The sequence below is a fragment of the Sceloporus undulatus genome, chromosome 9, assembly GCF_019175285.1.
Source record: "Sceloporus undulatus isolate JIND9_A2432 ecotype Alabama chromosome 9, SceUnd_v1.1, whole genome shotgun sequence".
Taxonomy (NCBI): Eukaryota; Metazoa; Chordata; class Lepidosauria; order Squamata; family Phrynosomatidae; genus Sceloporus; species Sceloporus undulatus.
Window position 1 is genome coordinate 18,973,764 of NC_056530.1, and position 15,133 is coordinate 18,988,896.

General features: G+C 44.0%; 2 protein-coding genes across 25 annotated transcripts in view; both read right to left on the reverse strand.

Annotated features, from left to right (window-relative positions):
• Positions 1-231: 231 nt before the first annotated feature.
• On the reverse strand, positions 232-1,278 carry LOC121915521 (chemokine-like receptor 1). Its single transcript, XM_042439838.1, has one exon. The coding sequence runs from the start codon at positions 1,276-1,278 to the stop codon at positions 232-234; it is 1,047 nt and encodes a 348-aa protein (XP_042295772.1).
• Positions 1,279-9,613: 8,335 nt separating this feature from the next.
• LOC121916316 (chemokine-like receptor 1) overlaps positions 9,614-15,133 on the reverse strand; it is a 57,697-nt gene continuing 52,177 nt past the window's right edge. For all 24 annotated transcript variants that reach the window (XM_042441258.1, XM_042441259.1, XM_042441256.1 and 21 more), the window contains one exon: positions 9,614-10,800. In XM_042441258.1, the coding sequence (XP_042297192.1) occupies positions 9,689-10,753 (1,065 nt within the window). In that variant the 5' untranslated portion in view covers positions 10,754-10,800 and the 3' untranslated portion in view covers positions 9,614-9,688. The remainder of the gene's footprint in view (positions 10,801-15,133) is intronic.

Genomic DNA, 15,133 nt, shown 5'->3' on the forward strand with positions numbered 1-15,133 from the left:
CTAACTAGAGCAGTGGAAAATAGTCTTGAAGTCTTGAAGATGTCTCATCCAGAGGGTCATGATGAGTCGGGATCAACTTGAGGGCAGTTAACAAAAGATTTTGGTTGAACATTACAAGAAACATCTTGATGGAAAGAAGAGTTCAACAACTTCAAGCAGAACCCATGCAATCCCCAGCTAGGGATGCTTTCATTCTGGTTGTCCTATTTGAGCAGGTAGACTTGGTAATATTTACAGGTCTTGGGAGTCCAGCTCAAAGGAAGACTTGACTTTGGTGTGTGCTGTGCTCTGACTGGTCTCCTCAGCAAAGGCATTCTCAAAGGCAGAAAGCAAGGAGCGTCTCAGCCTCTCCTTGAAATCGTGTCCCATGAAGACATACAGGATCGGGTTGAGACAGCTGTTGATGAAAGCCAAGCTAGACGTCAAGGGAATGCCAATAAGGAGCACCAAATGCAGCTCCGGCTGCTCCATGACCTTGGTCTCGATGAAAGAGAAAATATGGTAAGGAAGCCAGCAGACAAAGAAGGCCACAATCACTGCTGTGATTACCTTGAAGGGTTTGCTGGAGTTGGCCAAACGATTCCTCCTCAGCTTCAGAACAATTGCCCCATAGCAGACCACAATGACAGTAAAGGGGATGATGAAGGCAAAGATGAACCGGCTGATGATCATACCATGGTGTCTGCTTTTAATTTGCTCCGTGTGGTTGCCATAATTACTGTAGCAGTTGATCACATTCTCATCATATAGGTCCGGGGCTGTCGTTCTGAAATGAAGGTTTGGAGAACACAACAACAGAGCCATGATCCAAACACCCAAGGACACAAAGGAAGCCAGCCGAGGGGTTCGATGATTCTGAGCCCACACGGGGTACCTGACAGAAATGCAACGGTCGATGCTTATGACCATGAGGAGGTAGACACTGGCGTAGAGATTGAGGAAGGCTAGCGCACTGTTGAGCTTGCACATGGCCTGGCCGAATGGCCAGTGAAATTCCAGGGCTACGTAGGCAACGCTCAGGGGCAGAAAGAGCGTGAAGGTGAAGTCAGCAATGGCCAAGTTGAGGAACCAGACAGTATTCACTGTCTTCTTCATGCGAAAACCAGTGATGAAAATGACCAACCCATTACCAATGACTCCCAGAACAAAAGCAAGGCTGTAGATTACCATAGAGATAATGTTCATATTTCTCCGCAGGGTCTCATCAGTCTCATAGTCAACATAAGAAGTATGGGAAACATTAGTGGGAAGAAGTGCAGGTACAGTTGTGTCCTTCATTCCCTTTTATGGCGACTCTCCTTTAATTGTGTCCTTTCTCTTTTCCTGGCTAAAACAAAAAGAAAAACATAGGTTATGTTACTGAAAACAAGCCAAAGTCCTCCTAGTCCAGAAATCTATTCATCACAGCGGTCAAGATAGGGATGGAAAGATTACTGGAAATATTTGAAAAGTGGTCAAAACAATTTTAATTGAAAACTCCAGGATAGGGTCACCTTTGCTCACCATAATTCGGAAAAGACTTGAAGGCAAACAGCACACACATACGCAAACTCATTTTATCACTTATCTGAGATGCCATGATATCTAAATATTTGAATAAATAAATATTCTATATTAAAACAATATATTTTAAAGAGAGAAAGAGGGAAATGTCCTGCCTCCAAATGTGGAGGTATCACATTCCCTATTTTCTGCACATAAACACGCCAAATATTTCCAAAGCATTCAGTAGCTAGCCCAGTCAAGACATGTTTTTTTCCTCCCATACAGCCACACATCCACTGATCATGCCCTGTAATGTTGCTGGAAAATTCTTTTCACCTTTAGTGCTTCGGAGGCAATAGGAACAGTTGCTGTTACCAACAGCAGAACACCTCCTGCCTGGTTTCTTAATAGATTGCTCAACTAACCTCACCACCAGCCTGGCCTGCAGTGGAACAAAGGCATTCCTGTTTGTTTTAAGCAAATGGAGGGTCGCTAGAGAAAAGTCTAACCCCAAGAACCCTGACATGTGCCGCAACATTTGACAGATGAAAACATATGTGTCCAAGCAGTTTCAATTTATTATTAGTGGGGGAGAACACAGAGGCTAAGAGAGGCTGCAGCAGTTTGCTTTTGGTTGAGCTTACTGGGAAGGGTGAGATTTCTCGCCCTCCTTTCCTTTCTTCTCCTCCTGAGTTAATCTAAGGATAACTACTCCGGAACGCTGAATGCAACGTGAAGAAACTGAAGTACCATAAGCCAAGAACACAGGAAGATGTGGGAAGAGGTGAGAGAGTAACTGGGACTTTTTAAAAGCAGCTGAAAAAGTGTTACAACGCAAGATTAATTGGGACTGCAACATGGAGAAAGTGTCACTCCTCCAGTGAGGAAAATCATACTGTCACACACTCCCAGGCTCAGAACTACCAAGCCAATGGTCCTACAGGAATAAATTAGGTCTCTTTGGAAGAGAAAGGCTCCTGTCTACTTGCTGCCAATGGCTGGTGGACCAGGCTACCTGAAGGCACTGTTTGTGTCCTAGGCTGTCCTGGTCTACCTGTCTTGTTTGCAAGTCTTGAAGGTATTGAGGCACCATTTAGCAAAGGGAGAGGCCTCGTGAGTTCACCATGGCATGCCAACAGTATCCTGGTGGCCAACTTGTCATTTCCAGAAAGGTAGACTAGGTCCTTCCCAGGATGTTCAATCTCTACGTGCAGCGAATGATGGTGGTACACTTCACTGGCAGACGTCCCCCTCTAAGGTGTCACCTGGTGCAGTCCACACCTCCCCATACATCCCTATAAATACCCCCATTTGCAACCAGTCGGAGCAAATTCTCAGGATCCCATCCCACACAGATACAACCCCAATTCAGGCTCCCCATCTTGTTCTTGTTCCTTTTGTTGCTGAGTGCTGAAGCCCTGTCACTGAAGCAAGGGGCAAGTGATGGAACGAAAGTCAAGAGGATGCAACATGCGCTATTAGCCAAGACATGAAAGGGTCGTTGACTAGCTGTTCCTCTCATTAGAGGAAAAGGAAAAACATTGGCAGACTTAAGAAACCTTCCGAATTTGGCCTCATGTGTTCCACTGCAGCTCCTGTGTCTTTTCACAATGCAGGAAAACGTTTGAGAGGGCGAGCCTTATGTTTGCCTCTTAGGTGACTGCTAAAAGGGCAAGAGCCCTACGAACAAATTGATAGATGCATCCATTCATTCTTGTTGGTTTTTGATTTAAAGAGCCCCCCTGTTTGAGCAAAATCACATTGGTTCCCCTTCAAATCTATCAGGTATTGCTGCGGAGGAGAGATTCCCAGATCCTCCCCACCGCCAAAATTTGCTTCAGGTTAAATTTAAATAATAATAATAATAAATAATAAATAATTTTATTTATTTTATTATGTTACAACTCAATAGCTAAAAATAAATAGCTCAGATTAGTTTCTGAGAACTGTAATGGAGCAATGGCATAAGACACAGAGCAGAGATCCAAAGGCAAATTTCATCAACATCTGAAGAGGTAGACTGAAGCCTGTCACAGAGTTTTCTTGGCAAGGTTTCTTTGGAGTGGGTTTGTCCTTGCCTTCCTCAGAGGCTGAAAGAGTGTGACTTCCCAAAGTTCAACCAATCTCTGAAGATGCCAGCCACAGATGCTGGTGAAACGTCAGGAATAATCTCTTCTAGAACATGGCCACATAGCCCGAAAAACCCACAAAAAACTATGGATGCTGGCCATGAACGCCTTCGATTTCAACCTGTGAGTTTCCATGGCTGAGCAGGGATTTGAATCCTGGTCTCCACAGTCCTAGTCAAACAGTGAAACCATTATACCAAACCGGCTCAAATGGAACAGCATTTTGTAGGCTATCATTCTGCTGAAAATGAACTCCTTCTCCCCTCCAAAAAAATGCTGCATGTAGCCCCTTGTTTTGACTCTGGAGATCAGGATTCAAATCCCTACTGAGCCACGGAAATCCATGTCACACACTTGCATTATTTCTCTTTCACGCAAACGTCATCTGAAAAACATCCTGCAAACGCTGGTTGTCAGTTTGGCAGTGGAATAGTCTGCTACAGAAGGTTGCTGGAGTGATTCAAGAAGAAGCTAGAAGCTGCTATGTATTTTGTGCAGGTTCCCATATTAAGAGAAAGGCAGGATATGAATTCAATTTTTAAAAAATGAGAAAGATGCCTATCTGCCTGGGGTGCTGCTGTTGTCCTGAAGATCCTGCGTTGGACTAGGTGACCTCCAAGAAACCTTTCGCCTCTCTCCAATTCTGTATTTTGACATGTGTTACTGCACTGGCCTGGCTTCCACTAGGCAGCCTTACTTGATCCTGGAACATGTGAAGCAAGAAGATAAAAGAGAAAAAATGTCTCTGGTCATGTGAGGAAGACATGCTATCCTTGATCACAGCGTAACCTGAGTTCTCCACCTCTCATTCAAACTAGTGAGTCAGAACATCAGCGCACACCAAATTCAGCACATACAATGGGGCAAAGGATACCTACTGACTTATATTAATGCCTCACAAACATACACCTGAGCCTGCACAGTATACTTAGATATGCACATCTCCAAGCAGGTGGAAAGGAAGGAAGGAAGGAAGGAAGGAAGGAAGGAAGGAAGGAAGGAAAGAGCTTCTCAAATTTGAGGTTTCATGCAGAACATAATGGGAAAAATTATCTTTTCTTTCTTGTAGTTTTCTGCCTTTGAGTTGTTTCCAACTAACGGTGGTTCTAACACAAACCTATTACTGTATAGGGTTTTCTTGGGAAGATTTTTCCAAAGGGGATTTTGCCATGCCTTCCTCCAAGGCTGAGAGAGTAGGCTTCCATGGACAAGTGAGGATTCAAACCTTCATTGCATCAATAATAATAATAATAATAATAATAATAATAATAACTATCAATCTGTTTCTGGTCTGTTCATAGGCATCTTCTTTTGAAAGACTATCCAGTTCATGTATAGTTTAAAGATATATTTTTTAAAAGAACCATAAGAAGAAAGATCAGAGGCCTTGAAGATGCCCACCAAAAGGTGACCTTTGGACAGCAGAGTAGACAGACACACAAGAAGACATGTCTACATAATTCAGTGCAGATATTTCCTCTTCTGTGTTCTTTTCTAGTGAAGCCAACTTTGAGGAAGCAGTTTTTCAATCTGGGAGCAGCAACCAAGAAAGCCCTCTCTCGCATGTCCTTAAATGTGTCTGTGAAGTAGGGTCAAAAGAAAACCTTTTTTCAAAAGATCTCAAGAGTTAGGTAGGCTCACGTAAGGAGATAAATTCACTCCTACAGTTTGGACGCAAGCTGTATTGGGGTTTACAAGTGATTAACAACCTGTTAAACTGGGCTCAGAAACAGATTACTAACCAGCGAAGCTGTTGTAGCAAGAAAGTTTAGATGTTCCTATAATGAAAGCTAGTTCAGCAGTCTAGGCACAGCATTTTAGACTCAGTGGAGCTTCTAACAGTTTCCAAAGGCAACCCCTTGTACAATCGTTCAAAGAGAAGGGAATCAAGGTATGCATCACCAAGGCTGCATCAGACATTTCCAGGAGCAGATAAAACTGCTGCAGTAGCTTAAGCTGTGCAAATGGGTATGCAGGTTCAGAGCTGGTTCTAGGAGAACCCTTAAGCTGCAAGCCTGAGATTTTAGGGGGTATAACCCCATCCAGGACAGGCTGCATCCTTGTTTTTTTGTTGTTGTTGTTGTTGTTGTTGTTTGCATTTTATATAAGGGACACCTGTCTGGAACCAAACCACAGTTGATAAGTCTTGGAATCAAACCATAGGGGATATCAAGGACCCACTTTATAGCTAAGTAGAAGCTATGCTGAAGCTTGAACTCTGGTCTAACACTCTAACCAGAGCACTATGCTTTTTCTGACTTTTTCTTTCTGGGGTGCCTTTCCTGGGCTTTTAGAACATGCAATAAGAAATCCAACCCTTTGCAGCTCAGAGTCAGCAAAGAAATGGACAGCAACACAGCTGTCATATCAATCACTAGAGACATATTGGGTAATTAAGTTCTTTAGCACACTCACCCAAGACTGAGAGGCTATCAAAGTGAATGCGACGGTCAAGAGCACCTGTTATCAGTTTCGGCTGATCCGCCAGCTGCGCCCATACCTGGCCCAGAGGGACCTAGAAACTGTTGTACACGCTCTGGTAACTTCGAGACTGGATTTCTGCAATGTACTCTACATGGGGCAACCCTTATACCAAACTCGGAAGCTGCAAATGGTGCAGAATATGGCAGCCCGGCTGGTCACTGGTGCTCCCAGGACCAGCCATATAACACCGGTCTTAAAGGACCTCCATTGGCTGCCCATTCGCTTCCGAGCTCAATATAAGGTGTTGGTTATTACCTATAAAGCCCTAAATGGCTTGGGCCCAGGATACCTAAAGGACCGCCTCTCCCCGTACATTCCGCCTCGCACCCTCAGAACGTCTGAGCAGCAATTACTGAAGGTGCCTGGGGCTCGGCTAGCCTCCACCACGCGGAGGACATTTTCCATGGCTGCCCCAGCCCTTTGGAATACGCTGCCCATTGAGCTCCGCTCATCTACCACCCTGGCCCAATTCAGGAAGGACTTAAAAACCTTCCTGTTTCAACAGGCATTCCCCGAATAAAAATCCTGTGGGCCTCCCTCCTCTTCCGTGGCCATGAGGTTGGGCTATGGGGCTTTTTATCTGTTAATTTTGAATAGTTGATGTTTTTCTATTGTTCTTTGCATTGCTTGTATGGACTGTTGTCGTTGTTTTTAAACTATACTGTAAGCCGCCCTGATCATAGGAAGGGCGGGATAAAAATAAAAATTTTATTATTATTATTAAAGGATATAGTGACCAGACGCAAAAGGAGATTTTCAGCTGGTGCAGTTTGTCTATTTATTGCACAGACCTCCTTCCTCTTCTGCATAGCTACTAACAGTGTAGGAGTCTCTTCAACTTTTTGTTCTCTGACCAGCCTTGAAAAGAAGAAGAAGAAAGACAACAGTTCCTCTCCATTTGATAATCCTTACCTTACAGCAAAGAAGATCTCTATCGGCTTGCTGCTTCCCGCCCAGTCAGACTGCTGTCAGTGAGAACAGCTAAGCAGATGTGGTTTCTGTTGTATGTCAGGAGTGTTAGAAGAGCTTCTCATACTACCTCTTTTTATCCCTGGGAGTGTCCTTTACAAGTTGCAAGACAAGCAAAATTTCAGCCTTTCTGGTATCTGCTTAAACAAGCAAAGACCACCTCCAGGTAACTAACCAACAATCCCACCATTTCCTTGGCTGTACTGTCCATATTCCAAGGAGGGAGCCCTGGCATTGAAAGCAAATAAGGTTCCATCAGCATATAGAACATGGACCCTCACTGCTATGGAAGGAGAGGTTGGAGAAGTCACTCTTCAGGACTGCAACATCCAGAATCCTCCAGCTAACCTGGTCCCTGGGTTCTAGTCCCAAGGCGTAGTAGTTATTCCAACCTCTGTGTGGGAGGAAGCCAAATGGACTGTAGTGGTGTCCACCAGTTTCTGCCTTCCAAGTACTTTGGACTACAGCTTCCACTGTCTATAGCTGGTAAGGCAATGTCCCCATCCAGGATAAGCCCAAGTCATTCAACTGCTGGAGTGGAGTAGATGAAAAACTAGAGATAATTCCTGTACCTTTAAGGATTGTGTAGAAGAGGGAATTTCAGCAGGTGCTGCTTCTTGCCTGAATGCATGGCAAACAACAACTGGTGAAATTACCTTTTCTGCACAACCGTTAAAGGTACAGGAGCTGCCTCCAGTTTTCACTTTGGCAACCTTATGCCTGAAGCAAAAAACAAGATGGCAGCTCCCTCAGTTCCATGTAGATCAGCCAAACTGGCCAGTAGTTAAATGTTTCTTCCACACTGATAATGGGATAGGGACAAATCTGAGGACAGCATACTATTTTAAATGATGTAGGATAAGCTGTGAGGCTGTTGGTTTGCACTGCCCCAATGATAGAACCAGGCTTACTTCTTTGTCCAAGTCCAGAAAAATTGTCACCTTCTTTTGGCCAAAACAAAACCCAAGTGTCCAGACGTGGGCCACTGTGAACCTCTAATAAACCTCCAATAAACAGGTGCTTTAGATATTTCTTGAAGTAATTTCCTCCTCCTCATCTTCTTTCAACATTGATAAAGCAATGTCCTGCTCATTCTAATTTAGTACTAGCCATTTTCCATATTCATAGAACCATAGAGTTGGAAGAGACCGCAAGGGTCATCAGTCCAACCCACTGCCATGCAAGAATGCACAATCAAAGCACTTCCGACAAATGTTAAATACTATTTTGAGTTTGTGTATTATTATTTATGGGGGAAAATTGTGTGGATGAGAATGTAGATCAGGATGGGAATCATGGGTCCCTGCAAGTCCCAACACTTCAAACCAGCATAGTGAGTGGTGAGGAATGCTGGGAGTTGCAGTCCAACAATACTTGGAGGACTGCATGACTCCCAGCTCTGATTTAGATCCAGAGAAAACAGCCCATTTGGGGTGAAAAATGAAATGCTTTTGGAAATGTGTAGGTGAGGACAATCCTGTGCTGTGACAGATATATTTTACCCCTTGAAGGAGGACCTCTTCAGGAACCTATTAAAGATATTATCTAATCTGAGCCTCAGTCTTGTAGATGTGTAGCATCTGTCACTGTCAGCAATTTCTTTCCAGTAGAAACGTCTGTGTCAAAATTTACAGAAAATAGCTCTTGCATTGTTAGGAAAATGGAAGGGAAAGCATCAGAATAAAACATTTGCAACTGGTTTGTAATCATGACATCATTACACTTGCAGTAAATCCTTCCGATTATAAAATGTTTGCATAATACAGTTCAATCCTGGTACCATGATTCACCAACTTTTTTGAGAGAGAGATATGGTAACCTGTGTAACCATTCTCCCTCACTGGAAAATCAGACAATGGGGAAAATTAGGACTTTAAATCACTGGCTTACCTCTTCCGAATTGAAGTCGGACTGCAGCTGGGTCCTATCGCAAGGATTTTGCCAATGAAGCAGTTGGGAGAATCTAGCCTGGCTGCAGCCCGCATCCCAGACATGCTTTGTGAGCCTCATTTAGAAATCAGGAACTTCCTGACTTCAAAAAATAGCTTCCGAAGCGCACCGAGGACCCAGGCTGCAGACGGACTGGACTCACCTGGTGGCTTGGGCAGCAAAATCCTTGCAGTAGGATCTGGCTGAATTTGGAAGAAATAAGACAGGTTATTTAAGTGGTGCAATAAGGTCCTTAGTGAGACCAGCAAGACATTATCTGAAACAAGAGGATATGCTAGGTCTTCCCACAGAAACCATGGCTGATGTGTATATATCAATAGAAGTATAGTGTCTAGATCAAGGGAAGTAATAGTGCCACTCTATTCTGCCTTGGTCAGGCCTCACCTAGAATACTGTGTCCAGTTCTGGGCACTACAATTCAAAAAGGATGTTGAGAAACTGGAGCGTGTCCAAAGGAGGGCAACCAAAATGGTAAAGGGTCTAGAAACCATGCCATATACTGGGCCAATGTTATTAAAATAACACAGAGTCATGTAGCACCTTTGAGACTAACAGCTTTATTATAAAATGAAGGTTTGTCAACATCTAATGCAATATATGCAGGGATCCATATATGTGTGTATATAAACATTCCAACATATTTTTCTGCCTCCCAGCTGCATATGTTTGCTTTAGACTAGGTGGCAGTCTACTTCCAAACTGGATTTGCTCTTTGTCAATGCCTGTGCCGAGGTCTCACTAAAAGCATTCTCAAAAGCAGCTAGCACAGATGTCCGCAGCTTCTCCCTGAAGTCCTGCCCCACAAAGACGTACAAAAAAGGATTCAGGCAACTGTTGAAGTAAGCCAAACCCGAAGCCAAGGGGATCCCCACCACTAGGACTATCTGTAGCCAAGGCGTTACTGTGGAGACTGACATCTCCAGGAAGGAGAAAACGTGATAAGGAAACCAGCAAATGAAAAAGGCTAGGACCACAGCCACCATGATCTTGAAGGGCCTACTTGAGCGGGTGAGGTGATTCCCCTTCAGCTTGGCCATAATAGCACCATAACAAAACAAGATGATGGTGAACGGCACCAAGAATCCAGCCACAAAACGGGTCAGCACTATGGCCTGGTGACGATGCGCGCCCAGGTCAGCAACGTCCTCTGACTGGAAGTCACTAGACAAGGCAAAGTTGTTGTAACAGTGAGTGGTGTTCTCTTCAAAAGGACTGGGCCGAGTGTCCCGGAAAACAAGGTACGGGGAGCTGAGCATCAGAGCTGCTACCCAGATGCCCAGTGCCACCAGAGAAGCCAGCCGAGGTGTGCGGTAGTTCTGGGCCCAGACAGGACACACCACAGAGACGCAACGGTCCATGCTAATGATGGTGAGAAGGAAGACGCTAGCAAACATATTGAGGAAGGCTACAGTGGTGCTGAGCTTGCAGAGGGCCTTTCCAAAGGGCCAATGGAAGCCCAAGGCCATATAGGCCACACTCAGTGGGAGGAAGAAAGTAAAGACAAAGTCAGCTATGGCCAAGTTGAGAAACCAGACAGTATTGACAGTCCTCTTCATACGGAAGCCAGTGACAAAGATGACAAGACCGTTCCCAATCACGCCCAGCAGGAAGGCAGCGGTGTAGACCACCACAGAGAGTAGGCGCATTGAGTCGCGGAGACCCACGTTGTCATCGTAATCGGGATAGTCCTCATAGTCTTCATAAAGACGTTCTTCAGAAGTGTTGCTGGTGTCCATTTTGGAGGAGAAGAACTTTTGGGAAAGGCAGAGATTGTGAAGGTAACCTATGGAGACACAAGATATTGCTTAGAAAAGATAAGGTAAAATGGCCCATATGTTCTCTGTCAAAAGTCCAAGACACAAGAACATACTATAACTTCATAACCTCATGCTATAACACTGATCAACAGTAGCCTCCAGGTGGCCAGCAAGGAGTCTACTCTTCTACCACATACACACATTTTCAAGTTGCAAATTACTAATACTGGGGGGCCTTCACACTCGGTTTTTATCCCAAAGAAATGTGGATTGCCACACCGATGCGTATCAGAATCGTGGTTCACATTACATTTTGTGTTCCCAAATCTTTCAGAGTCATTTTACCCCTGTTGTTATTCACACATATGATTGTTTTGGGATAAAATGGAGCTGCCTTCATCCCTTGAACGATACAGAGCAATCCGAACCGATTTGGTAGTGTATTCACACTGCCAAAGATGCAGATCAATGCAGTTCTTTCAAAAAGGTGGGGGGGGGGACGGTATTGAATATCCTGGATTAAGTGGGTTTTTGGGCAGCCTCACTCACACACAAAGTGCACTGAGTGCATTCAGGGAGAGCATGAATGGCAAGGAAATAACCCAGTTTCACACGGGGTTATTTCCGTAGAGTGAATGCCCCCTTGGTATATTTGTCTTCTCTTCTGACCAGCTCCTCACTAAATGGGATTTCCCCCCAGGAACAATAATGACTTACAACAGAAGGAAGTCATATTTGAACCAAGGACTAGAAAGAATGTGATTTGCCCATGATCACCCAGTAAGTTTCATGGTCGAGCCAGGAATTGAACCCTGGTATCTCAGAGTCATAATCCAACCCTCAAACCACTACACCACACTGGCTCTCAGCTATCACATACATTTCACCAATGAAAACCAAGTTATAACTGACTAAGCTAAATTCAATTGTAGTCAAGCTGCAAAGGTTATTAATGGGGAAGGGCAGAGAAGCTAAGAGAGGCTGCTGCAGTTTGCTTTTGCCAATGGCTATAGAGAAGGGCAAGATTCTGCCGCCTCCTCTCTTCCCTCTCTTGAGTTAAATGAAGCACAAAGTACTTTTTGCACTTTGAAGTCACTTTGCAGCAAATGAAGTAATCTGAAGGCAAAAGAGGAAAGTAGGAAAAAGAGGAGAGATAAACTGGGACATTTTAAAAGAAACTGGGAGGGTTGCCCAACCCTGCAGGGTTTGGCTGGAAGGTTGGAAATTTAGCAATTTAGCAGTCTTTTATATAGAAAGTCATGGATGCCATATGCAGTTGTACAGCCTTTAGCCACAAGATGGTGGCAGCGCAACACAGACTTAATGCAGTAGTGTCAGTTTCTCCAGGCTGCATAATAAAGTGCTGCACTGCACATCTGTCCAGCATCTGTCTTACACCACAAACAAAGCTGGGTGTGGTGCTGCTGGCAGAGTGGAACCTGTTTCACTTTCAGAACAAAGATCCCCCCAGGAATTTGAATTAAGTAAACCTGCTAAAGGTTTTCGACTCAAAACATTAACTGTTACAAATCCTTGGGACTCAAGCAGTTTTGAAATAGGCATAAATTGATAACCTGGTTGTGTTCTTTGGCCTAAAGTAAGGGTGAGCAAAGTGCACTCAGTGTTGCTGGATTGCAACTCCCATTAGAAATAGCTTGCACAGCCTGTTGTGAGGACTGCTGGGAACTGCTGTCCAGCAGCTGAACAGCCAGATTTTATCTGTTCCTGACATAATTGAATGTTCTCTGACATGGATCCAGACCTCTTCTCCTTTCCTACATGTAGATAAAACGTCACCCTCCAGAATTTGCAGGGGACTGCAATTCCTCACATTCAGCTAGGGCTGATGGGAGCTGCAGTCCAAGAGGGCTGCACTTTGTCCACAGCTGCTCTAGTTTATGATAAAATTATAGAATCATAGACTCTTATTAGAGTTGGAAGGCACCACAAGGACCATCTAATCCAACCCCCTGCCATGCAGGAATACTCAGTCCCAGCATTCCTGAAAGATACTTATCCAACCTCTATTTAAAGACCTCTAAAAATGGAGAATCCACCATCCTCCAAGGCAATCTATTCTACTGTTGAACAGCAATTACTGTATAATAACATAAAATAAAAAAGTTCTTTCTACTGTTTAGATGGATTCTTATTCCAGCTTGTCAATACCCTTCTTGAACTGTATTGCCCAGAACAGGACATAGTATTCCAGGTAAGGTCTGATCATAGCAGAATAGAGTGCAACTACTACTTCCCTTGATCTGGATAGTATACAGTGCAGAACTGATGCAGCCTAGAATTGCATTGGCTTTTTCGGCTGGCGCATTATACTGTTGGCTCATGTTTAGCTTGAGGTCATCTTCGCATGTACTAATTTCAAGCCACTCATCCTATATTTGTGCATTTAATTTTTCCTACTTAAATACACCACCTTACATATATCCCTCTTGAAATCTATTTTGGCCCAGTTCTCCATTCCGTTACAGTCATTTTGAATTCTGATTCTGCCCTCTGATGGATTTGCTCACGCACACCCCAATTTTGTGTCCTCTGCAAATTTGAAAAGCATGTCCTCTATTCTACCATCTAAATCAGAATACCATACTTTTTAATCTGTCCATATAGCTCCACTCACACACAGATTCTCAGTGCAAGTATACCTACAAGCAGCAGGTATACATCACCATTACAAGAGAACAGAAACCAGTATGACGTTACAAGGCTGACTACTCTACTGTCTGGACATGTTCTAAAATATATTTCATTTTGTGGGTGGAAAATCTAATTTAAAGGTCTCTCTGGAACATCCTGTCTGCGATTTTGCAGGATTTATTTGCTCCAAGGGGGCTACTAAATTTTGTGCACATCACATTATACTGTAGTTGTCAAGACAAGTCAAGAGAGACCCCAAGATTTAGATTTCTGAATCTTGATTGAAATTCAGAATCTCAGATTAGACACAATTAAGGACAAACTAAACCACCAAAATGGGCTCGAGTCCACATTTGAGAAGCCTTGAACAACTCCAGGATGGAAGAGCCTTGGTTTGAAAGGAGACTTTTTTGAAGGACTCCTCAGTAGTGTTTTTTGTTCTAATGTTACTTGTAAATCATGGTGGCTGACCAAAATGGTGAAAAGTATGTAAACCATGATGTGTGAGGAGTGACTTAGGGAGCTGGGTATGTTTAGCCTAGAGGAGCGAAGGTGAAGAAGTGATATGACAGCCATGTTTAAATATTTGAAAGGATGTCATACTGAAGATGAAGCAAATTTGTTTTCTGCAGCTCCAGAGAAGAGGATCTGGAAGAACAGATGCAAACACAGGAAAAGAAATTCCACCTCAATATTAAGAAGTAAGAGCTGTTCAACAGTGGAACATGCTCCTTTGGAAGGTGGTGGAGTCTCCTTCTTTGGAGGTTTTTAAACAGAGGCTGGATGGCCATCCTTCAGGTGTGCTTTGATTGAGAGTTCCTGCATGGCAGAGGGTTGGATTGGATGACCTTTGAAGTCTCTTCCAACTCTAGGATTCTATGGCACGTTACAGAGCACTGAAAAGTCACGCTCTGCCTGCGCCATCATTAGCTACGCCGAGAAGCCCCAGCGGCCAAACCGCGAGGCGTCCCAGTGCAGCTAAAAAGAAGCGCCAAAATGGCGCTTCTTCTTGTGTCGTGGAAATGATGCAACGAGGCGTCAATGGCGCACTTGACGTGTCATTTTCGTGATGCTACGTGCAGATGCTAAGCGTCCGGCATGTAAAAATGGCTGCGCCCGTGTGTATAGGACGCGGCCATTTTTACGCCCCCATCACGTGCTGGGGTGAGGCCGGTATGGACGCTAGGTGACGGGGGCACCGCAAAGGCCCGTGCGGAACGGGCCTACGATTCTATGAGTAGCTGTGACATAAACAATTAGGAGAGTTAAAACTGTATCTTTAAATTACAATATCCTGCACATCCTATTAAATTACAATATCATATGCACATTTGCTTGATTATATGTGAACATTCAGGGATAGCCATGTTGGCCATATAGTAAATCCAATAACATCAGAAATCTACCTGACATCCATATCTTTATTGAGCCAATAAAAATGCACAATATACATGTTGCAAGCTTTCGAAGCTCCACAGGCTTCTTCATCAGACCAGGTGTTAAAAACCATACAGGAGGGGGGGAAATGAAGGTGTTAGTCATAGGCCTGCATTTTGCTGTTTTTGTTCTTAATCCAGATGGTCGGGAGCCTGCAAGAGATACCCCTCCATACCATCAAACAGCTCTCTCCACTAAGAAGTTGCTCCAATGTGTCCAACTAGAATCTGTTTTGTTCCAATATCCACCCATTAATTCTACTGGACAATA